We start from the raw sequence: 20,490 nt of genomic DNA, 5'->3' as shown, positions 1-20,490 counted from the left end.
AACCTCTCGTTGCTTCGTGGAAGAGAGGCATCCAAGATGATGCTGCACATTCTCGAACTCGTTAAACCCACCCACGCCTTTTGAACGCAGCCGTTGACAGGGATGGGCAGCATCGAAGATAAATGTTTCTTAGATACTATCCTGAGATACAATTTGGGTGCGTCTTGTATCAATCGCGACACGGGGAAAACTTGTATCAGTATATATATATATATATAATATATATATATATATTATATGTTTCTAATACTACAATTAAAGTATCATGTATCTTAAGACGGTAGTTACACCTGTCGCAAAATCCACAGACACCTTGAGCCGCTGAAGGCTAGCAAATAACTCCAAAATATAGCTTAATCTAAGAAAAGGTTTTTGTTGGCTCATTTTCTAGTAAGACCAGATTCACAGTGCCATTTAGAAACTCCCCATTGTCAAACTGCAGTGACTGGAGAATGCCGGCCTGCTTTAATTTTCTTGAGACAGTAGCACAGCATGAGCATATTGTAAACTATAAGCAGGATCAACGAAAAGTAAGCGTAAAGGAGTATATTCGCAATGCACACAGACGGTCGCGCCACGTAGTGGCCAGCGAGAGAAATATTTCAAAGAGTATCCGCACAGTCAGTGGCACAGTGTTACCATGTGGCTCTCTATGCGCGGGCGCGTTTCTGTTTTGTTAACAGCTTCTGCATACGCCATGGAAGAAAAAAAAAAGGGTTGCGTGCCTCAGTCCACCACCCGAGCAGCGAAGGATGAGATAAGCCTTCGTTTGTTTCCGCTGGACGCGTAAAAGAAGTCGGCGGTGAAGCTCCGGATCGGCAATCCAATGAAGTTTGTAGCGCACACTTCGTCGCCGAAGACTTATTCTGGAGCAACATCGGTTAGCAGAATGCTAATCGTTGACATTGTTCACGAAAGCATAAACATTACGCTTTTACGATGAGGTAGTTGTAGCTTACGTGAACGGCACGTTCAATGCGGCACGAAAAGACAAGGTAACCCATTCGCGCCGATGCCTTACGACGTCCAAAAGCTACCGATACAGCCGAATATTTGTAAATAAAGCTGCCCAAACGCTCTCGCAACAGTTGATTATTTGTAGAGCCATCTATAGGGAGCTGGTGTCTGGTTTTTGAGCGTAGCTGACGGAGCGTAACTAGGTTCGTTAGCTTTGTGGCATATTTGCTTGCACTGACCTTTTTTGATTGATTTCGAAACAAGATCGGTGGTGTTTCTCTGGCTTAAACCGAAAATGCTGCACTCCAGCCCGTAGCGTTCGTTCTATAGATACGAAGCAGGTGGGGAAGCCTGGCATACATGGCCGGCAATTGTTCCGCCTGATCCTCCTTTGAGTTGAGATCAGGGGTGTGTCACCAGGTGTCGATGAGCCCTGTATCTCGCAGGAAGGCTATCAGCAGTCGTTGCGCTCTCTTCCTGATTGCCGCGGGCCCTCCGGGGAAAACGACGTCTTCAAAGGTCCTGTGCGTAAGACCGCTCTTTCGCAGGCTGTCGACCATCGCTTTCCTTTCTGTGTCAAACTGCGGGCATAGCCAAATGAAAATATTCTATGCCGCCAATGTCACCAAAGAAGGCACAGAGTGGGGAAGCGCAAAGCCCAGTCTTGAATAACCAAGCTGGGGTGTGCGCGGAGTCGGTTCTTATGCGATGCAACAGCGTCGCTTCTTCACGAGTAAATTCATGAGTCATAGAATAACAAGCACACACGCACTTCTCGTTATGCACCCTTTTAATTATGCAACGGCATTCCGCAGCCGATGAGAATACAATTTGAAAAATAAGAATACACTCGGTGTGCGACGAGAAAGATAAGAAAAGGCCCGGCGTGCTACCACACGGACGCCGCAGTCGCCTATTCTGATACTCTCTCGGTCCGCCATCATGGATCGCCTCGCGCGCCACCTGTAGTTCGTGTGCATTGTGAATAATGAATCGCCTTAAAGGAACCCAGAAACAGTCTTGGCAGTTTTGTACAATTGCACCAACTCAATAGGGTCGGTCCTTCTGATCATGAATGGCTGATTGTAGGTGCCCTATGTAAACCATGTAATTTATTATTAGGCTTTAAACATCGGCATCACTACAGATCACAGCAACATCGCTTCCCACATTTCCAACCATGTCTGCCCATTCTACATAGAATGGATGAGCAGTTGGACTGGCTTCCCACTTGATTCCGTAAGATTACATGAAACATGCCACTGCGTTAAGCTTCTTTATAATAGCATATGTATGCATAGTAATTTCGGTACCTGTAAAAATAAAAACACATAAGTGTAGACATTTCTTCAAACTAGTGGCACACTTCTACCTGAGAATGTGAATCGTCAGCTACAGCTGTTGTCTGTACACATGCATATGTAGGTACGCATGTTTGCAGAAGGAATGGCAGAAAATAAAAAGTTTGCTCCGAAAGGCTGGGCTTTGTGGAAGCTTTGTGGTGTGGCACATACGAAGGTGAGGAGTGACAAAAAATTCAACAAAATTCAATGATAATACAGTGGCAACGGCCACTGGTGGGACGTAGAGGAGTTATCTTGCATGAATATAGGTGGAGAAAATGGCTCCTTCGGCCGGCAGAAACATGATTGCTAATGTGCAGGGAGTAAACGGTGGTGCCTGCACGCTGTAGGAAATGTGAGTATTGCACATAAACTTTATTTTGGGGGCATTATCACCACCAATAATAACAAAAGACATTCTTTCTTCTCATGATCAGGGTACCCTGTAAGTAATTGACCTTGATAAACCTACTCTTGCACAGATTCTAGAGGCTGACTGCCAATCATCAATGGAAATGCCATGAGATGGAAATTTACAGAAGAATCAAAATGGGTTGGAGTGCATACGGCAGGCATTACCAAATTCATGACAGGGAGCTTACTGCTATCCTTGAAAAGAAAAGTGTACAATCATCGCCTTGTACCTGTACTAACATACGGGGCAGTAACGAGGAGGTTAACAAAGAAACTTGAGAAGACATTTAGGAGCTCACAATGAGCGGTGCAATAAAAAATTTTACAGATAACGTTAGGAGACAGGTAGGTAGTGGTGTGGGTTAGAGAGTGAACAGGGGTAGCTAATATTCTAGTTGACGTTAAGAGAAAAAAAATGAAGCTGGGCAGGCCATGTAGTTTGTAGGGCAGATAACCGTTTGTCTATTAGAGTTACAGAATGGGTCCCAAGGGAACGGAAGCGTAGTCAAGAATAGCGTGAAAGTAGGTGGTTTGATGAAAATAAGAAATTTGCAGGCACAAGAAGCAATAAGCTGGCGCCAGATGGGTTATTGGAGATCGCATGCCAACTATAATTTGTAATGCTTAGCAGTTTGACAGAAACTTCTAGAAAATAGGTGCTCACAAACAGCACGATATCTTGCTGAGACCTCGCCAATGACCTATATGTCCTTTGTCCTGCAGTGGGCATAAAAATAGGCTAATGATGAGTGAGACAAAATGCGTCGGTAAGAGGCGAGGGAGCATGCTCAATTCAAGTCAACCAGAAGTCGACGACGCTCACTTCACCGCACGATATTGAGCCCAAGGAGGCATGACATAGCCTTGGCCGCACGGAATAGAAGTTGAAGGGGAATGCTGCAGCTTCTGATGGAGGAGGGTATTGCGTAAGCACTTGTAGCTCTTTTAATATAGCGTGCTGACAGAAAATATTTGCGAGAAAGCATTCTTTGAGAGATATTCTGACAACAGTAGTTTCAGAGACCAATGAAAACAGACATAGTATAGAACCCCCATACTGTTTTTTGTTTATTTAATACACTTGGTAAAGTTTGTATGATGCAATACTTTTGTAATATTCACTCTGGGGCACATTTTTAAGTTGCAAAATTAAAGCCTCTGATAACATGGTATTTGAGCGCTCCACATTAAGTGTGAAACCTAAATGTGGCTGGTGTCCTCAAGTTGGATGGACACGACATTGTGCATCCTGTCCAAGCTTACAATTTTTAGCTTTCTGTTGTGTTGCATTTCGCCACTTATGATACGGGGTTCTTGTTAACGAACTATCAAATCCTGGAGTAAGTTATTGCCCTAAAATGTAATGCCCTTTCATTTTATGTGTTCCCAGTATCTTGATGTCATCGATATTCCAGCCACCTTTCAGTATTCTCCAGCCACCTTTTAGTATTCTTCAGGGGTGCTACTGACAGTGACACATTTTAGTATACCACCTCTTGGTAGCTTATATTTTCGTCCAACATAGTACTTACTCCTTATGTATCATTGCTATCATCTGGTTTAGGTATATATTTTACACACTTTACAGCGAAAGTTTTTAGGCCACTATACAGCCGTGTCACATATACCCTTTGTCATTGACCACACCATCGACTACATCGTATCATCTTTTTGCCGCTCTTTGGCCTTCCCTGGCCCTTGCGTCATAAAACTCCATTGATCATCATCATCATCGTCATGAGGACAAAGTGAGAGCAAGATGCACTTTTCGCAGCAGGGCTCATAGCGCATCTTTCCATGAGTAGTCTCAAGAATAAAAACACTTTTCTTAATCCAGCAGGCTGTATGGACAAGGCAGGACTCCAAAAAAAGTAAGACTCATTTCTGGACTGCTAACTGAATTCTGTGTTAGACACTGAGCATTCCTGAATAAAAAATACTCTTACATGTGTGTATAGGAGGAATGAGCATTCCAAGATGGCCATGAGCTAACTTATAGTCCTAACAAACTGTACACAATGAAAAAAAAAAACGAAAAAAAACACGAATATGACATATTACTTGATTACCAACTAAATTTTCAATGGTGAGTTTGAGTTATATACATAGTAACATGGAAAGAATCGTGAAAAAAATAACAATGCGAGTGCAGGTGTCCATAGGTAATCTTCTCCAATCTTGCTGCAAAGATAATTTCATTTGTTGATGTAATCAACACCAACAGAGAAGTCCCACACATTTTGCAATCTTTTTTTTATGGCGAGAAGAGCATGTGTAATCATGTTTTTATACAAACGCGGGCTGGTTTCGGCAACCGTAGGGCTCAGTGGGGGGACCATCAAGCCATGCATCAAAATTTAGTCTCCCGTGATGTAGGTCAACTGCATGCACATGGTGTCGTCGGGTCTAGTTGATGCTAGTCTATGACCACAAAAGGGTGCCTGATGGCCTTCTTTCGATGTTCAGGAGTAACACAGTCGTGGAACAATATTGATTCCTCGTGCAGGATGGTCAAGGACTTCATGAGCAAGGACAACGTGATGCAGATCCGCAAGCTGCTCAAGCTCCTCGGCCAGGACTTCACCCTGGCACACAATCCCAATAGCCGCAAGGGAGGCCTCATCGGGCTTGCTGCCATGGCCATTGCTCTAGGCAAAGTGAGCTGAGAAGTGTGCAAACTTTGCCCATGTGTGAAGTTTTTTTCAGATTATCTGTACAGCACATGATTTTTAGGGTGTTCGAATAGGAGCATTTTGTAATCTAAGGCTGAAAATTTTGTTGCTTTTATATGTAGACAAAGAAGCACGGAAAGGAAATTCGTCGAAGAAAATAATTTCATCCCTTTTGTCTATTCAGTGCTTTTTGGAAATTCATCGCATTGGTTAACTTTTAGCCGAGCAAAATGTGAAAGGTCAATCCGATTTCTGGTTGGCTTACAAGGGAAACTTTAGGAGGCTCCTTGAGCATTGCAAACAGATGAGCGTGGTGTGTAGATCGCACAGGGACAATAATTTCGGCAAGTTATTACACCACTGTACCCCGTGAAAGCAGCTGAAAATTCAAACGAAAGCCCACACACCCTTGTTCTTGGACTTCCTGCCAGCAGCAGCGACTGAGAAGCACATGTCAGTACACAAGCTCAAGCCATCTGTTTCGAGAGTGAAAGCTTCGGTGGACGAACCGAGCTGTCTTTTATTTTTATTTGTGTGTACCACAGCTCCATGGAAAAAGCTATTGGAGAGATGGGCAATATGATGTAGAAAACATTAACTAAAAAAATGTAGCTGAGGGGGAGCATAGTACTAACAAAATAAGTTGTAACAACACATTCCTTAATATACAGGGTGTGCCAGCTGTCATACACAAAGCTTTAAAAAACATGGATCACTATACGCTTTGAAGGGAACTCTAGTTGAGAAACTGGCAGTAAATTTTTGTGAAAAGGTATTAGGGTAACTTTTATTTGGTGTTTTAATTGTTGAAATGTTAACTAGGGGAGTTGTAGAAATTGTAAGGGAGGTCAGAATGAGGTGTTTCCTGCAAGCTATTCATCGCTTGTTTATTTTTTCTACTGAAGAGAGAAAGCCTGTGAATTATAAAGAAAACCATGTCAAAAGTTTTCTAAATGCATGGGTTACAGACACACAACATTTGTAACAAATGCGAATTTTTCTACTACATGCAATAATTGTTTTGTCCAGTATCACGTGTGTGTACTATTACAAATGCACTGTGTTGCTTTGCGAACATGTCTTACTTTTATCTTAAGGTTTGTCTTTTTACCTTAGGTTTTGTTTAAGAATATTTTATTTATTGTAACTCGAAACATGTACCGCTGAGACTGCCCAGCCCTGCACACAGGCTGGCAATTCCTTTGTATATATATATATATATATATATATATATATATATTTTTTTTTTTCTTTTTTTGGCACGAAGAGTTATTATTATTATTATGCACTCGCATGCAAGGGATAGCAGCACCATCAAACAGTCGCAGCTGAAAACCAAGCGTACCTTTTTTTACAGGGCCTAGAAAGAACATACAGTATGTGGGTTCTTTCAGTACGCATCTTCAGCTCCTGGTCATTATCGCATACCTACATCAAGGAAATGTGCTGCCGTGGCAAGCCTGAGATTAACCGCTTGCTTTCCCACCAAGACTGTTTGATGGTGTCCTGCTACCCTATGTGCGTGTGTGCCTGTGTACTTTGCAGGCTTATCTCTCTGCCAAAAAAAAAATTTAATAAACACGTGATGGGTTTACCTTGAATGAAACATCTAGTTTTGACGCCTGATATGATTCTCTACTACTCCCTAATTGACATCTGGACAATTATAGGAACAATTAAACAGCTAGATAAGTACTTTCAATAAATAAGTGGATGTCAGGGACTAAAAAATTACTGATGGTTTCTCAACAAGGCTTCAGAAAAAATGCGCTTTGTCTTATTCACGTAGAACGGTCCGTCTTTTTTTAATGCTTCGTGCATGATACCTGGGACAACCTGAAAAACATCGGCAAAATATGTGCGGCAAATATGAACTGAAGTTGAAATGATGACACAATGCCAACAAGTACACTGAAAACTTGGTTGAAGGAAGTGGAGAATGACTCTGGTTATAGACTTCTCATGGTTTTCCATACACGGGGATAAACTGGACTTTTAAGGGCCCGTGGTTGGGTAGTAGACAGTCAAGTATTTCGAGCGAATAAATGCATTTACAAAGGAAATGTCAAACTGCTTGGGAAACAAATCCAATATGGCAGGGACTACCTGTCTCATCACATGGCATGGTGCACATGCACCGGCTCGCAGGACTCGGCGCTGTACGTGGACGACCTGGTCAAGCCAATCCTGGCCTGCCTGAGCGACTCTGAGAGTCGCGTCCGGTACTACGCCTGTGAGGCGCTCTACAATGTCGTCAAGGTGGCACGTGGCGCCGTCCTCCCCAACTTCAATGACATCTTCGACTGCCTCAGCAAGGTGCGTTGCTGTTGCCGGGATGGTGAAAGGGTTGGTTCCTGCAAAGGAAAGCTTTCCTTATGTGGAGTCGGATGGGTTTAGATGCTATAATCTGTATAGTAGTGGTGATGGTTGGACTGGAAAGGAGGTTGTGGACAGCAAGAAGGGGGAGAAGGGTGGCGCCGAGAAAAGGTGAGCGGAGAGCTAGTAATGTGTGCCGATAGGTCGCTGCAAGCAGCGACGTTATCGAGCCATGGCTGCAGAGTTGAGACGCCAGGGTGTCATTGTGCACCAACGCTTAATTGGCTGCAGTAGTGGAGTAAGTGTGAAACCTTAGCTTACAGCGATTCGCACTGCGCGCGGTTTCTCCCTGTGAAAAGCTACGGAGGAAAGCTGAGTTCTTGAATGAAAATGTGAAACGCCGATAACGCCTAGTTTTTTAGTAGTTATGATCTCTTTCATGTAGTACAGCCTCAAACGACTGTTTGAAGACAACGTGCTCCGAGAAAGTTTAGTGTTTTGATAGCCTAGACATGAGAGCCTGAAAATCTGTCTTGCAATGCACGTCGACTTGTTGGACAAATGTAGCTAATCACTATTCAAGGCTGGATTGCCTCTGTGAAATGAAGTTTTGAGTTTCTGCTGATGCCATCATCTGCAAATGTTTGCTTGTGTTAGTATCTTATGTTCTTTTTTTTTTAGTCGCAATGGTTTCACGATCTAGGAGCACTTTTCGTCTTCTTGATGTGCAGCTGCATCCCTGTATTTACCTCTGGTTGCTCTTGTAGTATGCATTTAAAATCACCGCTTGCTGTCTCTTTATTTTTACATTAATTCCTAGCAACACTTTCTGCGGAGTCTAATAATGGAACTAATTTACTGCAAAGGTTGATCAGAATGCTAGTCTTTGTAATGTGATTATGTATTTGTATGTTCTACTCCTTGCTGTAGTGCATTTTGTGCCATGATAGTGTGTGAAGTAAATGAAAGTGAAGCTGTATGTTTAATCTGTGCTGTATTTAATCGTGTCATGCCACTCAGATTTTTTATTCACCCTTGTCTCTCTCTCTCTCTGCATTCTAGCTGGCTGCTGATTCTGACCAGAATGTCAAGAATGGCTCGGAGCTCCTCGACCGCCTTCTCAAGGTAGGAAGAGCACAAATTCATGTGGCGTGCTTTAATATCTTAAAGGGCAGCTGAATCACTTTTCAAAAAAAGGGAGCTTTCAACGAATTATTGATGATTATTGTGGTTTATTGGCGCAAGGGCCAGATGTGGCCAAAGAGCGCCAAGACGATGGTAATGACTTGTTAGTGGTATATGAATAGTCAATTACATGAACATTAGATGTGGCATGGCTGTAAAGGGGCCTAAAAACAGTCGCTGTAAAGTGCGTAAAATCAATACGTAATAAGATTATGGCAATTACTAATGATGAACAATACATTGCGAAAGAATGATATGACTTACAAAAAAAATATTACAGATGCAAGAATTGGCCAGAAGCACAAGTGCCTAAACAGAGCCCTTGAGACACAAGAGCCTGGAGGCATGTGCTATACAAAAAAAGCTATCACAGCAACATCCTCTGGAGAGAGGATGCGCTACGAACTTCAACGAATTATTATAGTTTTCCACCCTCTGAATAAGAAAATCATAGTTTAACAGGCCAGAGGTCGCCACTAGTTGATTTAATTTAACAACAACAAGCTGCAGCGTCTGCGGGAGACGCCGTGGGTCGTTTAACGGGCTCTGATGGCAAAGACGATCGTGACGTCATCATACGTATCAGCGAGGAGTGTGATTCGAAGAGAGCGCTCAAGTGACCCCTGTATTGACGTCATCCTCGTGCCCGATCTTTCGCCACTACGCTCGCCGTGCGAAGGGGGCGGAGCTTCAACGAAAATTTAAACGTCGATTTAGGTGCTGCTATGCGCATAATCGAGAAAAACACTGCAGGACTTTAATCTGCGTTTTCCATGTCCCGAGTGCGCATGCGCTGTACCCTAGCGGCGAACGGCGAAAACGTTTTACACTGCGTCGGTGGTTTGTGCAGCTGAGGACGCACGCGTATGCAGCATAGCCGTCGAGCACGCGAACTCTTTATTGTCGGCGCTGTGCCAGTCGACGACGCGGTATTTGCGCTGTGTTTCGGTAGAAACTTCAGCTGTTCACAGCGATATTCGGTTAACGTCCGGAACATCACAATATATGCTGACACGACACCGATGTCGGTCAGAAGTTGACCTCACGTTGGCGCCAACGCTCGGCCGGCTGTAGTTGTGATATTGTGCCAGTGGGAGACCTATATTGTCATACAAGTATATGAGGAAGAAGGGACCGACGACAGCGAGTGATCGTAGTGTTATAAGCTTTCGTGCCGCCGACGCCGACAAAACCAGTGTGCTGATCGCCGTGCGAGCGACCGCCGAGTGAGAACATCGCACCGACAATGTGAATATCGCCGCAAATGCGCTCGTGTATGTATTTATTGACGCTCAAATTGAGTCGAAACGTGCTTCCGACGCCGATATACACGATTTCCAGCCCTTTACAGCCCTCCACATCAAGTTTGAGGCGGTGTCGATCTCGTTCAGGCAGCTTCAATAGGCCTAACACAGCCTACGAGTTCGTCCGCTACTGGCGGACCTGAAATATAGGATAAGCAAGTACGACGAAGGAAACTGCTTATATAGTTCGGTCCTGACCTTACCGACTTGAAGTGAACCACTCTTAGCATAGTACGATGCACACACACAGACTGGAAAGCGGCTACACGGCGCAGTGCTAATACCGTCGTTACAGGCACCGTTCTTGAACGAAGGCTGTCGGTCGCTGTCGCCGGCGCTTCCACGAAACAAGTGCAACCACGGAGAGTGCATTTTTATGCTGCCAGATTTAGTAGTTACCGAAAACACAGTTTGCCTCTTATGCTAAACAGGCAACAAGTGATGGCCCTTTCGATACTGCATCGTAAGCAACAACACTGCTCGTTGCCACGCGAGTACGGTGGGCATCGCATTTTCGCGTGCCAGTGCGGCTAGGTGGTCATTGTCACTGTTTTCGATGTGCCCGGGATGTTCATGCTTTCTCGTCTCAGTGTGATCGCTTCTAATATGTGCATGAGAATGTTCATATATGCTTTGAACATTTCCTCATTATTTCGTGTGAGCGGTGCACGGTTTCTACTGTACTTGAAGCGAACAGCGAGCAGTGGCCGTACGCGTGCTGATGTAAACAAATGTGCCGTTCTTGCGTTGCATAAATACTCTGGGCGCAGTGTCGCCCCTTCAAAGAGCTATGGCCACTGTGGTCAAGATTCAGCTGTAAAGCAGTTTTTATCATCCTATAAGCGTACGTTCAGTGCAGGTCTAACAGTTACAAATGCATGAACTCTGCTGCTATATACGATACGGCTAACCTCCGCTGAGCGGAATCGACTCCAGCTTAAACTTGATATGGGCGGCTGGCCGAGTGCTCACGTTCGTGCATTTCAACTTCCGAAGCATGTTCGGACTCATATTTGGTACGAATAAATATGAGTAACAGGAATACAAGCGTAGGCGGTGTGTCAATTGCGCTACGGTGCGATGTATTCGTTCAGAGGCACATCGTACAGTGACTGGTTTTGTCGGCGTAGCTGCACGAAATCCCGTCATCATATTTCGACGACTTGGGGTTGTAAGTCGCACCAGAGTCATTGCCGGCCTAAGCATCCTGTCCAACAAGCGGCTACTCACACAAAACGAAAATTACAACGACTGAAAAATGCACAAACCCATTTCAGCTCGCTTCTTGCAGCGTGCCTCTGCGTCCTGCGGGACCCCGACGCCGTACATATTGTTTCTCGCGGAGCCCGCTAAGGTGGCGCCACAGTGCAATGCAAAAGGCGGATTATACTGTGCCAGCCTTCCAAACCCCTCTAAACCTTCAAATTCGAAAACCTATTCAGCTTCCCTTTAAGGCGTAGAGTGTATTCTATGTCCCAGATTTTTCCCAACTTACCGTATTTACTCGAATCTAGGCCGACTCCGATTCGAAGCCGACCCCCCAAAAGTTTGAAGTCCGAAAAAAAAAAACTTACCTCGAATGTAGGCCGAACGAAAAAGCGAGGACAGCATTCGCAAAATGAAACAGCATTTATTAAATTTGAACATGCCGAGCTCATTCTATGTCACCATCGCTGCTAGCCTCCTCGCTATCTTCCTTACTGCTGACATCTTCAAACAGTGCGCTATATTCAGTACCATCCAGCGCATTAGAGATGCTGCATTTTTGGAAGGAGCGCACGTTGCGGCGCACGCAAAAACCATCTCCCGTGGCCCCCTCCAACGACAGACCGATGCCGAAGTTCCGCCCGGTTTGAACGTTTGACGATGCCTCTACGGCTAGCACAACTACTGTATTTACTCGATTCTCACGCTTCCTCGATTGTAATGCGCGCCCGTTTTCCGTGAGGAAAAATTTGGAAAAATAGATTTCCTCCCGATGCACTGATGTTGCGATGAATAAAAAAAGTCGCAGTTTCGCCCGAAAGGCGATGTATCGAATGCGGTAGCAAATTAGTAGACCGCTATTAACAAGCACGGTGTCACGCGCGCTCAAGCAAACATGAACACACCTCGCTCGTTGACCGCGGAAACGAACTGTCAAAACGCTGGAGACGAAGCGCGCCTTCGTGCTAGCATGCCTCTCGCTTCAACGCGGCGAGAACACGGCGCGTGGCGGACTTTACCAGTCGCAGATTGCTTTCAAGATAGGGCCAAGCCTGATCGTATCGCCGGAGGGGATCGTCGCAGATTACGTCCTGCTTCGGTCCACTGAAACCGTTCCGTATTGCTTTGCTGGCGAAAATCCTCTCCTGTTTGCGCCAGTCGCGCTCGCAAGTTTCGGATTCTCCGAACGCCCGTGATGCGGCCCGATTTCCGTCCGTCTCCACACAGATGATCACTTTCCTTTTAAATGCGGCATCATGATGAACTCGGTACTTCATGCTGATAGATAGAGCAGACGCTGAGAACGTGAAGACAGACGGTAGACTATTGCCTAAGCACGTGTACAGCAGCACACGGAGGAAGCTTCCGCATGCTACGGTAGCTAGGCACGACGCGCGTGCGAGGCGGCCATTTTGAAATGCCGACGCAGATTTAGGGTCGTGTTGAAAGTGCGCGTTAGATTCGAGTAAATACAGTATTCGTTTAGAAAGCGGCACTATAGTGGCATCGCCCATTTGGTGCCATTACGATAACGCCACACCGCGTGCCGATGCTGCACCATACCGATACTACCGATACGACGCAGGTCAAAAAGGCGACGTCGATCGTGTACTTCAGCTGGCTACTGGCGCGGCTAGTAGCGGCTGCGATACTGACTTTTCTAGATGGCGCTAACTATGCACCATATTTATCAGTTTCAGTTAAAAACTGGCGCGTTTTTTAAAATCCTCGAATCTAAGCCGACCCTAGAGTTTCGTATGTGATTATTTGAAAAAAACTATCGGCCTAGATTCGAATAAATACGGTATTATACCCTGGCAAAACAGGACAAATACAGTGGAGCATCATTACAACAGATCCTCATAACTCATTCACAAGTATTGCCTGTACCCGTAGTATGTATTGTCCACTGCTAAGATCTTGAGAACAGGTTTTCAGAACAATCTTTTGAACTTGAGTACAACCGATGAAATGTATCAATATAATCTGAAGTATTAAAATAAGAAAATCAGTTCACCATGGGGAAGGTTTTAGCAGAGCCTGCACCAAACCTGTGCCTAGTACCTGTGCCTGCATGTAGCAGGATAGGTGGCTTATTGCTTCCGTTGTCTTGCGTTCAGCCATGCAAGAAGGGCAAATCATTGCTTCATCGTACAGCTCGGGGCATGACAGGAGAGTGATCTAGATGTATACTTGAACCTCGTAACGAGACTGGATATAACGAAATAATAGATATAACGAAGTAAATGCAATTTCCCTTGAAATCCCCATAGAGATCCACGTATATAAAACCTTGTCTTAATGAAGTAAAATTGTTCTGCCAATGGATGCATCAAACTAGATTTGTCTCCGAAACCAATAATACCGACCGTTGTGCACCGTGCATATCTCTTTCCGCCGGGTTCTGCACTCCTTCAGCGCGGTAGTTCAGAATTCGCCCGCTGAAAACTCTGTCGAGCAACACTGGTCTCTCTCACCGATGTGCATAGCCGCGCACAAGCAACACTTCTCTCTTGTCTTATCGCACCTCTCTCTTACTGCAGCATGTAGCTACAGTGTGCGTAGCTGGCAAAGCTAGGCACACCCTCAGAGATCGCAATCTCGGAGGCAATGCCTAGCTGCGCTGTGCCACACTGTGCCAAGCATCTTCTAGTGTATATGCTTAGCGTATATGTGGCACATCAAGTGAAAACTTGAACACATTCATGTTGCTGGTCAAGCCACATGCACCACAATTGTTGACCAAATGCTGCCGCACCTTACGTGACTGCTGTCTAAGCATTTAAGTTAAATAGTGAGTTTATCCCTGTGAAGCGTCTCGGATGCGTCAGTAGACCGATTTCGCCACATTCGGAGCGCACACACAGCGGCTCCCTGTCGGCGCTGTGATGACAGTAGTCCTTGCTGCTTTCCTGGTGTACTTCGATTCACGGCAACATTGAAGGTAATGCCGATAACAAAGCCTGCAGCAAGGTCATTGTGGATTTTTCCAGTGAACTTTAGGTGGAAGTTGTGGGGCACATCTTCTCAGCCCTACTCCGATTGTAGAATCTTCTTACCCTCATATTCATAAATGCGCCGTAACTCGAAGCCTATGCTTGACTTAGTCAAGTCTGGCTCAAGATAATGCCTAGCATGGACGCACCCTGGGAAAGGCAATGGGCACGTTCATGTCAGGTGTTACCTTGAGTTGGGCTTGACCGAGTCAAGCATGGGCTTCAAGGGTGCATGTCTGAATACGATGGTTATTCTCACCTCTCTGGCTTTTTACCTCAGAGGGCGTGGCAAGTGGGCTTATCATTGCACAAATACCACACACTTATAGACACAGTTTCCCTTCAGCATGCTAGCGATTACTACTACAGTCAGACCTCAATAAAACGAGTTGTAATGGCAGTGAAAAACTTCGTTATATCGAGAATTTCGTTATATCGAGGTTTCTTTAATTCAATAAAAGTAAGATGGGGAAATAAAAATAGTTCGTTACATCACGAATTTCGTTAAATTGAGGTTCGTTATATCAATGTGGGACGGTACTGGCATGCTTTGCAGCACCAGTGTGTAGTGAAACCCAAGAAATCAATGTATTGCTCAGCCATATGGAGTCTGCCCTTTTTGTTTCCGATTTGTTGCAGTTTGCAGCAAAGTTGCTTCCAGCTTTACACTGAACCTCGTTATATCGAGGTTTCGTTAATTCAATAAAAGTAAGATGGGGAAATAAAAATAGATTGTTACATCGCGAATTTCGTTAAATTGAGGTTCGTTATATCGATGTGTGACGGTACTGGCACGCTTTGCGGCACCAGTGTGTAGTGAAACCCAAGAAATCAATGTATTGCTCAGCCATATGGAGTCTGCCCTTTTTGTTTCCGATTTGTTGCAGTTTGCAGCAAAGTTGCTTCCAGCTTTACACTGAACCGTCATTATATTGAAGTCACTTGGTGCAAAATATCACTTTATTCGAAGTTTTTTTTTTTTGTTTTTAATGCAGAATCTGGAACTGTATGTGCCCATAAATGCTCCAAGTCTGCATGTGCACTAGCCGTTGTGGGGAAGGTCACTGAAACCTTGACCATCGCTTGTTTGCTGGCTCTGGTTGCCAGGATGTTGACCAAATTGAACAAGCGGGGCTCAACAGCACGACTCTTGCCTCCTCTGTACAGGACATTGTGACGGAGAGCTCGTCGTTCGACCTGGTGGCCTTCATGCCGCTGCTGCGGGAGCGGGTCTACACCAAGAACCACTTTGCCCGCGCATTTGTAGTCTCCTGGGTGAGTGCACTGACAAGTGGTGTTGCACGTGAAAGAGTGCAGCGCCATGCTTACTTTAGGGCAATTGAACAGGGTTGCCAGGTTTGGCTACATTGAGAGGCTCCTGGCGGCAAAAAATCATGGCTGGCGACTTGACTACTTTTTGGGGGTAGTTATTGGTATATGTAGTGCCCAAATTGCACACCCTGCAATGGCTCCCTCGAAGTAACGTCCCGAAAAGTCGGATCTTGAAGGACATGCTTTCGTGTTTTGCAAGCGGCGGAAGCAAATCCAGGAGGTGAAAACCTATCATAGCCGCCATATTGGCCAGTGGGCCTCTTCGACTTGTCATCCTGGGCTGTCTAGGACTGCCTGAGACACTTCATACGCAACGCTCATTGGCTGAAATCACCGTTTCGGGCAGCTGTCAGGGACGGATAATTGAAGAAGGCCCATTGGATTTCTCTATAGTTGGCAGACCTTGTTGATATGATCTTCGCGGGAACCAGAAAATAATATGTATCATCCCAAAATCGTATCATCCAAAGCAAGCCCCAAAACGTAAGAAAACAGGCTTACTTGGTGACAAACTCAATAGCAAAACTTCCTGTGGCGTCGAGTGATACTGCTCCGCATAACGCACGTGTTATGCAAAGCAGCATCACGACAGCACACGAACCGCAGCCAACACACTTTTATTGAGTAACTTTAAAATAGCTCGACAGTTTTCGCTTAACTTCCTTTTTTTAACGTCCGTAAGTAAGTTCTTTTGAAAGAAAAAGCCGCCGTTTCCTCACTCAACTGCGCATTTGCGGTGCAGCCCCTGAGTGTCTAACGCTGTGAGTGCGTCACCAGTAGTTGAACACCAGTTGCCGTAGCTGTCATCACCTCCTTCGGGGCCGTCATCATCACCGCCATCTTCCGGGCAATTTTTTTTTCTTTTTTTTATGTTATTTTTACGGTAAACTAACAAGCACGAGCGAAAGGTGATGCAAGCCGACGATGCTGCGAGTGGTAAAATAGCGGCTGGGCGGGTTCGCACGACACCAATTTCCCGCACCACAGTCGGTCTGGAGGCGTGCTTCCTTCTTTAAAGAGTGAGAGCGCGCCTCTAGACAGGCCGTGCCCGCGCGTACATCACTAAAGGGGGCAGCTCTCGATTGGTCGGCTTCGCTCGCGGCTCGTTTGCCGCCGGGGCGCGTCGCTATTTAAATCGGTCCAGGACCGATCCCTCCCACAGAACAAAAAACCTGTTTCGTGGCAGCTTTTGTGGTGCGCACATTTTGCCGCCGCCGGCGCGCAGTCTGCGTTTTTTCGCTAGTGCCACCGGCCCTTAGCACATTGTTCGTGGGTCGTTGGAATGTAATTTAATCTAGTACACTTGAATATGCAGCTACGAGTTTCAGAAATACCAGTTTGCAATCGTGTCATCCAATTTCAGGTGTAAACGCGATCGTATGAATCGCATGACAATACATTACTCTATAGTGCGTTGGCCAGGAAACGAGAAAAAAACGTATTACGCAGAATCGTATCAATGAAGTTCCGCTGTAGCAGGAATTAACTAACCTTAATAGTAAGTTTAATAGGCTGTATAAAGTTGTAAACGTTCAGCTATGCTTTTTCTTGCTGCATTGGACGGAAGCAATAGGTGGTGTCCTAATCCTACCCCCAGCGATGGTTACCTCGAACTCCAATCCCGTGAAGACCATGCTTCTTGGCGCCAGAAGCGACTGCAACAACCGAAAACGTGTCATGGCAGCCATGACAATACAGGTGCCAGTGTCTATGTTAAAGGCGCTTGTGTTGTCACTTTTCACCGCATGCCAGGGAAAGTAGAACGTATGTGACATCGTACAGTTTGCAGGGGATGTTTGGGCAGCAGTCATAGTGGTGCAAGGACAGGGTGCAGCGAGGTTATTGTACTGAAACTGGCGACAACCCCTTTGGTTATGTGAAAGCACACTAGTGTGGGGCGGAAATGACCAAAGAGTGTCAGCTAGTCATTATGCCAAGTTATGATACAATAATATGTGATGACATTTGCTTTAACAGCGGAGCTGTTTAAGCCGACCATTAGTCTGTGGGTCCTGTACAGAAAATGTGGGCTGATCCTGATGGTAGTGCAGAAAGGGTACAAGCACAATGGCACATACCCCTGTGAACTAGCGAATTGGAGCCTGGCTAAGTCTGGGACTACTTAAGCTTAGTCAGTCATCAATAGCTAATCGATAATTGATCAATCATTCTGTCGAGGTTTAACTCTATTCATTTTTGAATCTCTGTTTGGTTGATTTCTGTGCTCTCTGCTTTAGCACTGTTTTTATTGTTTGTTGCAGTTTGTGTGTCATTAGGTTTGTATGATACCCACTCCGGCAGTTGCCTGTGGGAGGGTGGCAGTATTTTCAAATAAATAATAAATAAATATGCCTTAGTGGGACTTGTGCAGGTGTACAGTGACTGGCTTGCAACCATGCGCGAAGCTTCATTTTTGTAATGCCTGCAACACCAGGAGCATCCATGTGGATGAACCGCACAGAAGCACAATTTGTATGTTTGAGAGCTAGCTGGAAAGAGAGTCGCTTCTAATAGGCTTTTCTAGTTTTACAGCGAAGCTGTTAGCCTCTAGTTGGTCGGGATTTCTCGTGGCGTGCTCACCCAAAAAATGGCAGCTGGAAAAGGGCTTTGTCTTTCAGTTTTCGTGTAATAGATTTATGTTTTTTTGTATATTCGAATAACAATCCAAAGCTATCATGTCTGCAGCATGTGTGTAAGTCGTACTTCTCACATTTTCTGATGCAATTTACTTTTAAAAATTGGTTTAGTTCAATAAGGCACTTGCGCTTGGCGGATGGCCTAGAAGAATGAAGATGTAGGCTGCACTTCCACACAGGTGTGTGCGCGCATGACGTACGTAGCTGGTGGTGGTGGGGCTTGTGTAATGACCGTCTAACGTCTGCACCAACGTCGCTGTAAATTCACTTTCACAGAGTGGAATGCAGGCAGATTTTTTATTACTTTATTTCCTGCAAGCTTTGGCGCAAATAATAAATTCACCTGTCAAAGCACTTCAAGTTAATTTAGGCTGACATGAACCATTTTGACAATAAAGTTCGTCTCTATCTCTCTTGTCTCCTTGATTCCAGGTGTCAGTGATGAACTCAGTGCCTGACATTGACATGCTCATCTTCCTGCCCGAGATCCTCGACGGCCTCTTCCACATACTTGAAGATCCCTCTGTTGAACTCAAGAAGATGTAAGTTTCTGTCAAACCATGGCCTTTAACTTTTTCAGTCAGCTGTCCCTAGAGCTGTGAAAGGGATTTTAAAGCTGTGTGGGGTACCTCAGCATACAGCTGACCTGTTTCAATTGATTGTGAATGAAACAGAGATTTAGAACAGCGTATGAGAGAAAACATAAATATATTGGAACCTCGTTGATACGATCTTCACGGGAACTAGAAAATGAAACGTATCATCCAAAAATCGTATCATCCGAACCAAGCCACAAAACCTAAGAAAACAGGCTTGCTTGGGGACAACCTCGCTAGCAAAGCTTCCTGTGACGTCGAGTGATACTGCTCTGCACAACATGCGCTTTATGCGGAGCAGCATCATTCGACACCACATGAACTGCAGCCAACACACTTTTATTGAGCAACTTTGAAATAGCTTGTCAGTTTTTGCTGAACATTCTTTTATTTTCTAAGTCCGTAAGCAAGTTCTTTTGAAAGTTAAAAAACGATGCCAGGAGTTCTGAAACAATGGAACACCGTAGAGCAGTATGACACAGCGAGTGATACTACTGGCGGACGAGGGCAGGTGCTTCGTTCAGTCACGTGACCGCACGAAGATCGCGCCTGAAAAGCCAACCAAAACAAGTGCGAGCGAAAGTTGACGTGAGTAGACGATACTACGAGTGCGAAAATAGCAGTCGGGCGGGTCCACATGACACCAGCTTCCCGCATGTACGTCACTGAAGGGGCAGCTCTTATAGGTGTGCTTCGCTCGCGGCTCGTTTGCCACCGGGGCGCACGGCAACTTAAATCAGTCAACTTAAACAAAAGCTACCTGCTTCGCGGTAGCTTTTGTGGCGTGTGTTCTGCCGCTGCCGGCGAGCAGTGCACGTTTTTCCGCTAGTTTCGCCGGTCCTTAACACGTTGTTCGAGGGTTGTTGGAATGTAATTTAATCTAGAAAACTTGAATATAAAGCTACGAGTTTCAGAAATACCAGTTTGCAGTCGTATCATCCAATTCAGGTGAAAATGCGATCCTATCAACCACATGAAAATACATTGCTTCTATTGTTGGCCGGGAAAAGAAAAAAAATGTATCATCGTGAAAAACGTATTAGGCAGAATCGTATCAACGAGGTTCCACTGTATATTTCGTATGTAAAGAAATAGTGTTCTCATCCCTGCGCATGCTCTGTACGTTATCATGTACCTGTGGCTTATGTAGGATATGCTAATGAAGGTAACCAAGTGAGTGAAATAGCATGCAGGTTTTCGGTTAAATAGAAACATGGGTAATATATTCCTCCTTTAAATAAAGGCATCTTGATGCAGTACACATTTGTTTATTGTTGTCTTGGTCCATTCGAATGGTCAACGTCTGGATAATTCGGACATTTTATCTGGCCCAATGAAATCAACATTAGCTATGTTTTACTCCAATAATGTTTGTGCTTCTATTAGTTCTCAGAAGCAATACTAACAATGGAATACCTAGAACGCAGCACTATGCTATCTTAATTTCATACCTTATTGCAGGTGTGCCTTTTAGCTACAGTGGCACTGCACAGATGCATAAAACACAAAGTATGTCAAAACCCTGTTCAATAA

General features: G+C 45.0%; 1 protein-coding gene across 1 annotated transcript in view; it reads left to right on the top strand.

The window, feature by feature from the left end:
• LOC119458273 (protein VAC14 homolog) overlaps positions 1-20,490 on the top strand; it is an 83,901-nt gene that overhangs the window by 20,151 nt on the left and 43,260 nt on the right. The window contains exons 5-6 of the mRNA XM_037720109.2: positions 15,561-15,668; positions 18,794-18,903. Coding sequence (XP_037576037.1) covers positions 15,561-15,668; positions 18,794-18,903 — 218 coding nt within the window. The remainder of the gene's footprint in view (positions 1-15,560; positions 15,669-18,793; positions 18,904-20,490) is intronic.

This window comes from Dermacentor silvarum, chromosome 7, assembly GCF_013339745.2.
Source record: "Dermacentor silvarum isolate Dsil-2018 chromosome 7, BIME_Dsil_1.4, whole genome shotgun sequence".
NCBI lineage: Eukaryota > Metazoa > Arthropoda > Arachnida > Ixodida > Ixodidae > Dermacentor > Dermacentor silvarum.
Note: the sequence above shows the minus strand (reverse complement) of the source record. Positions and strands in the feature narration are given on the sequence as shown.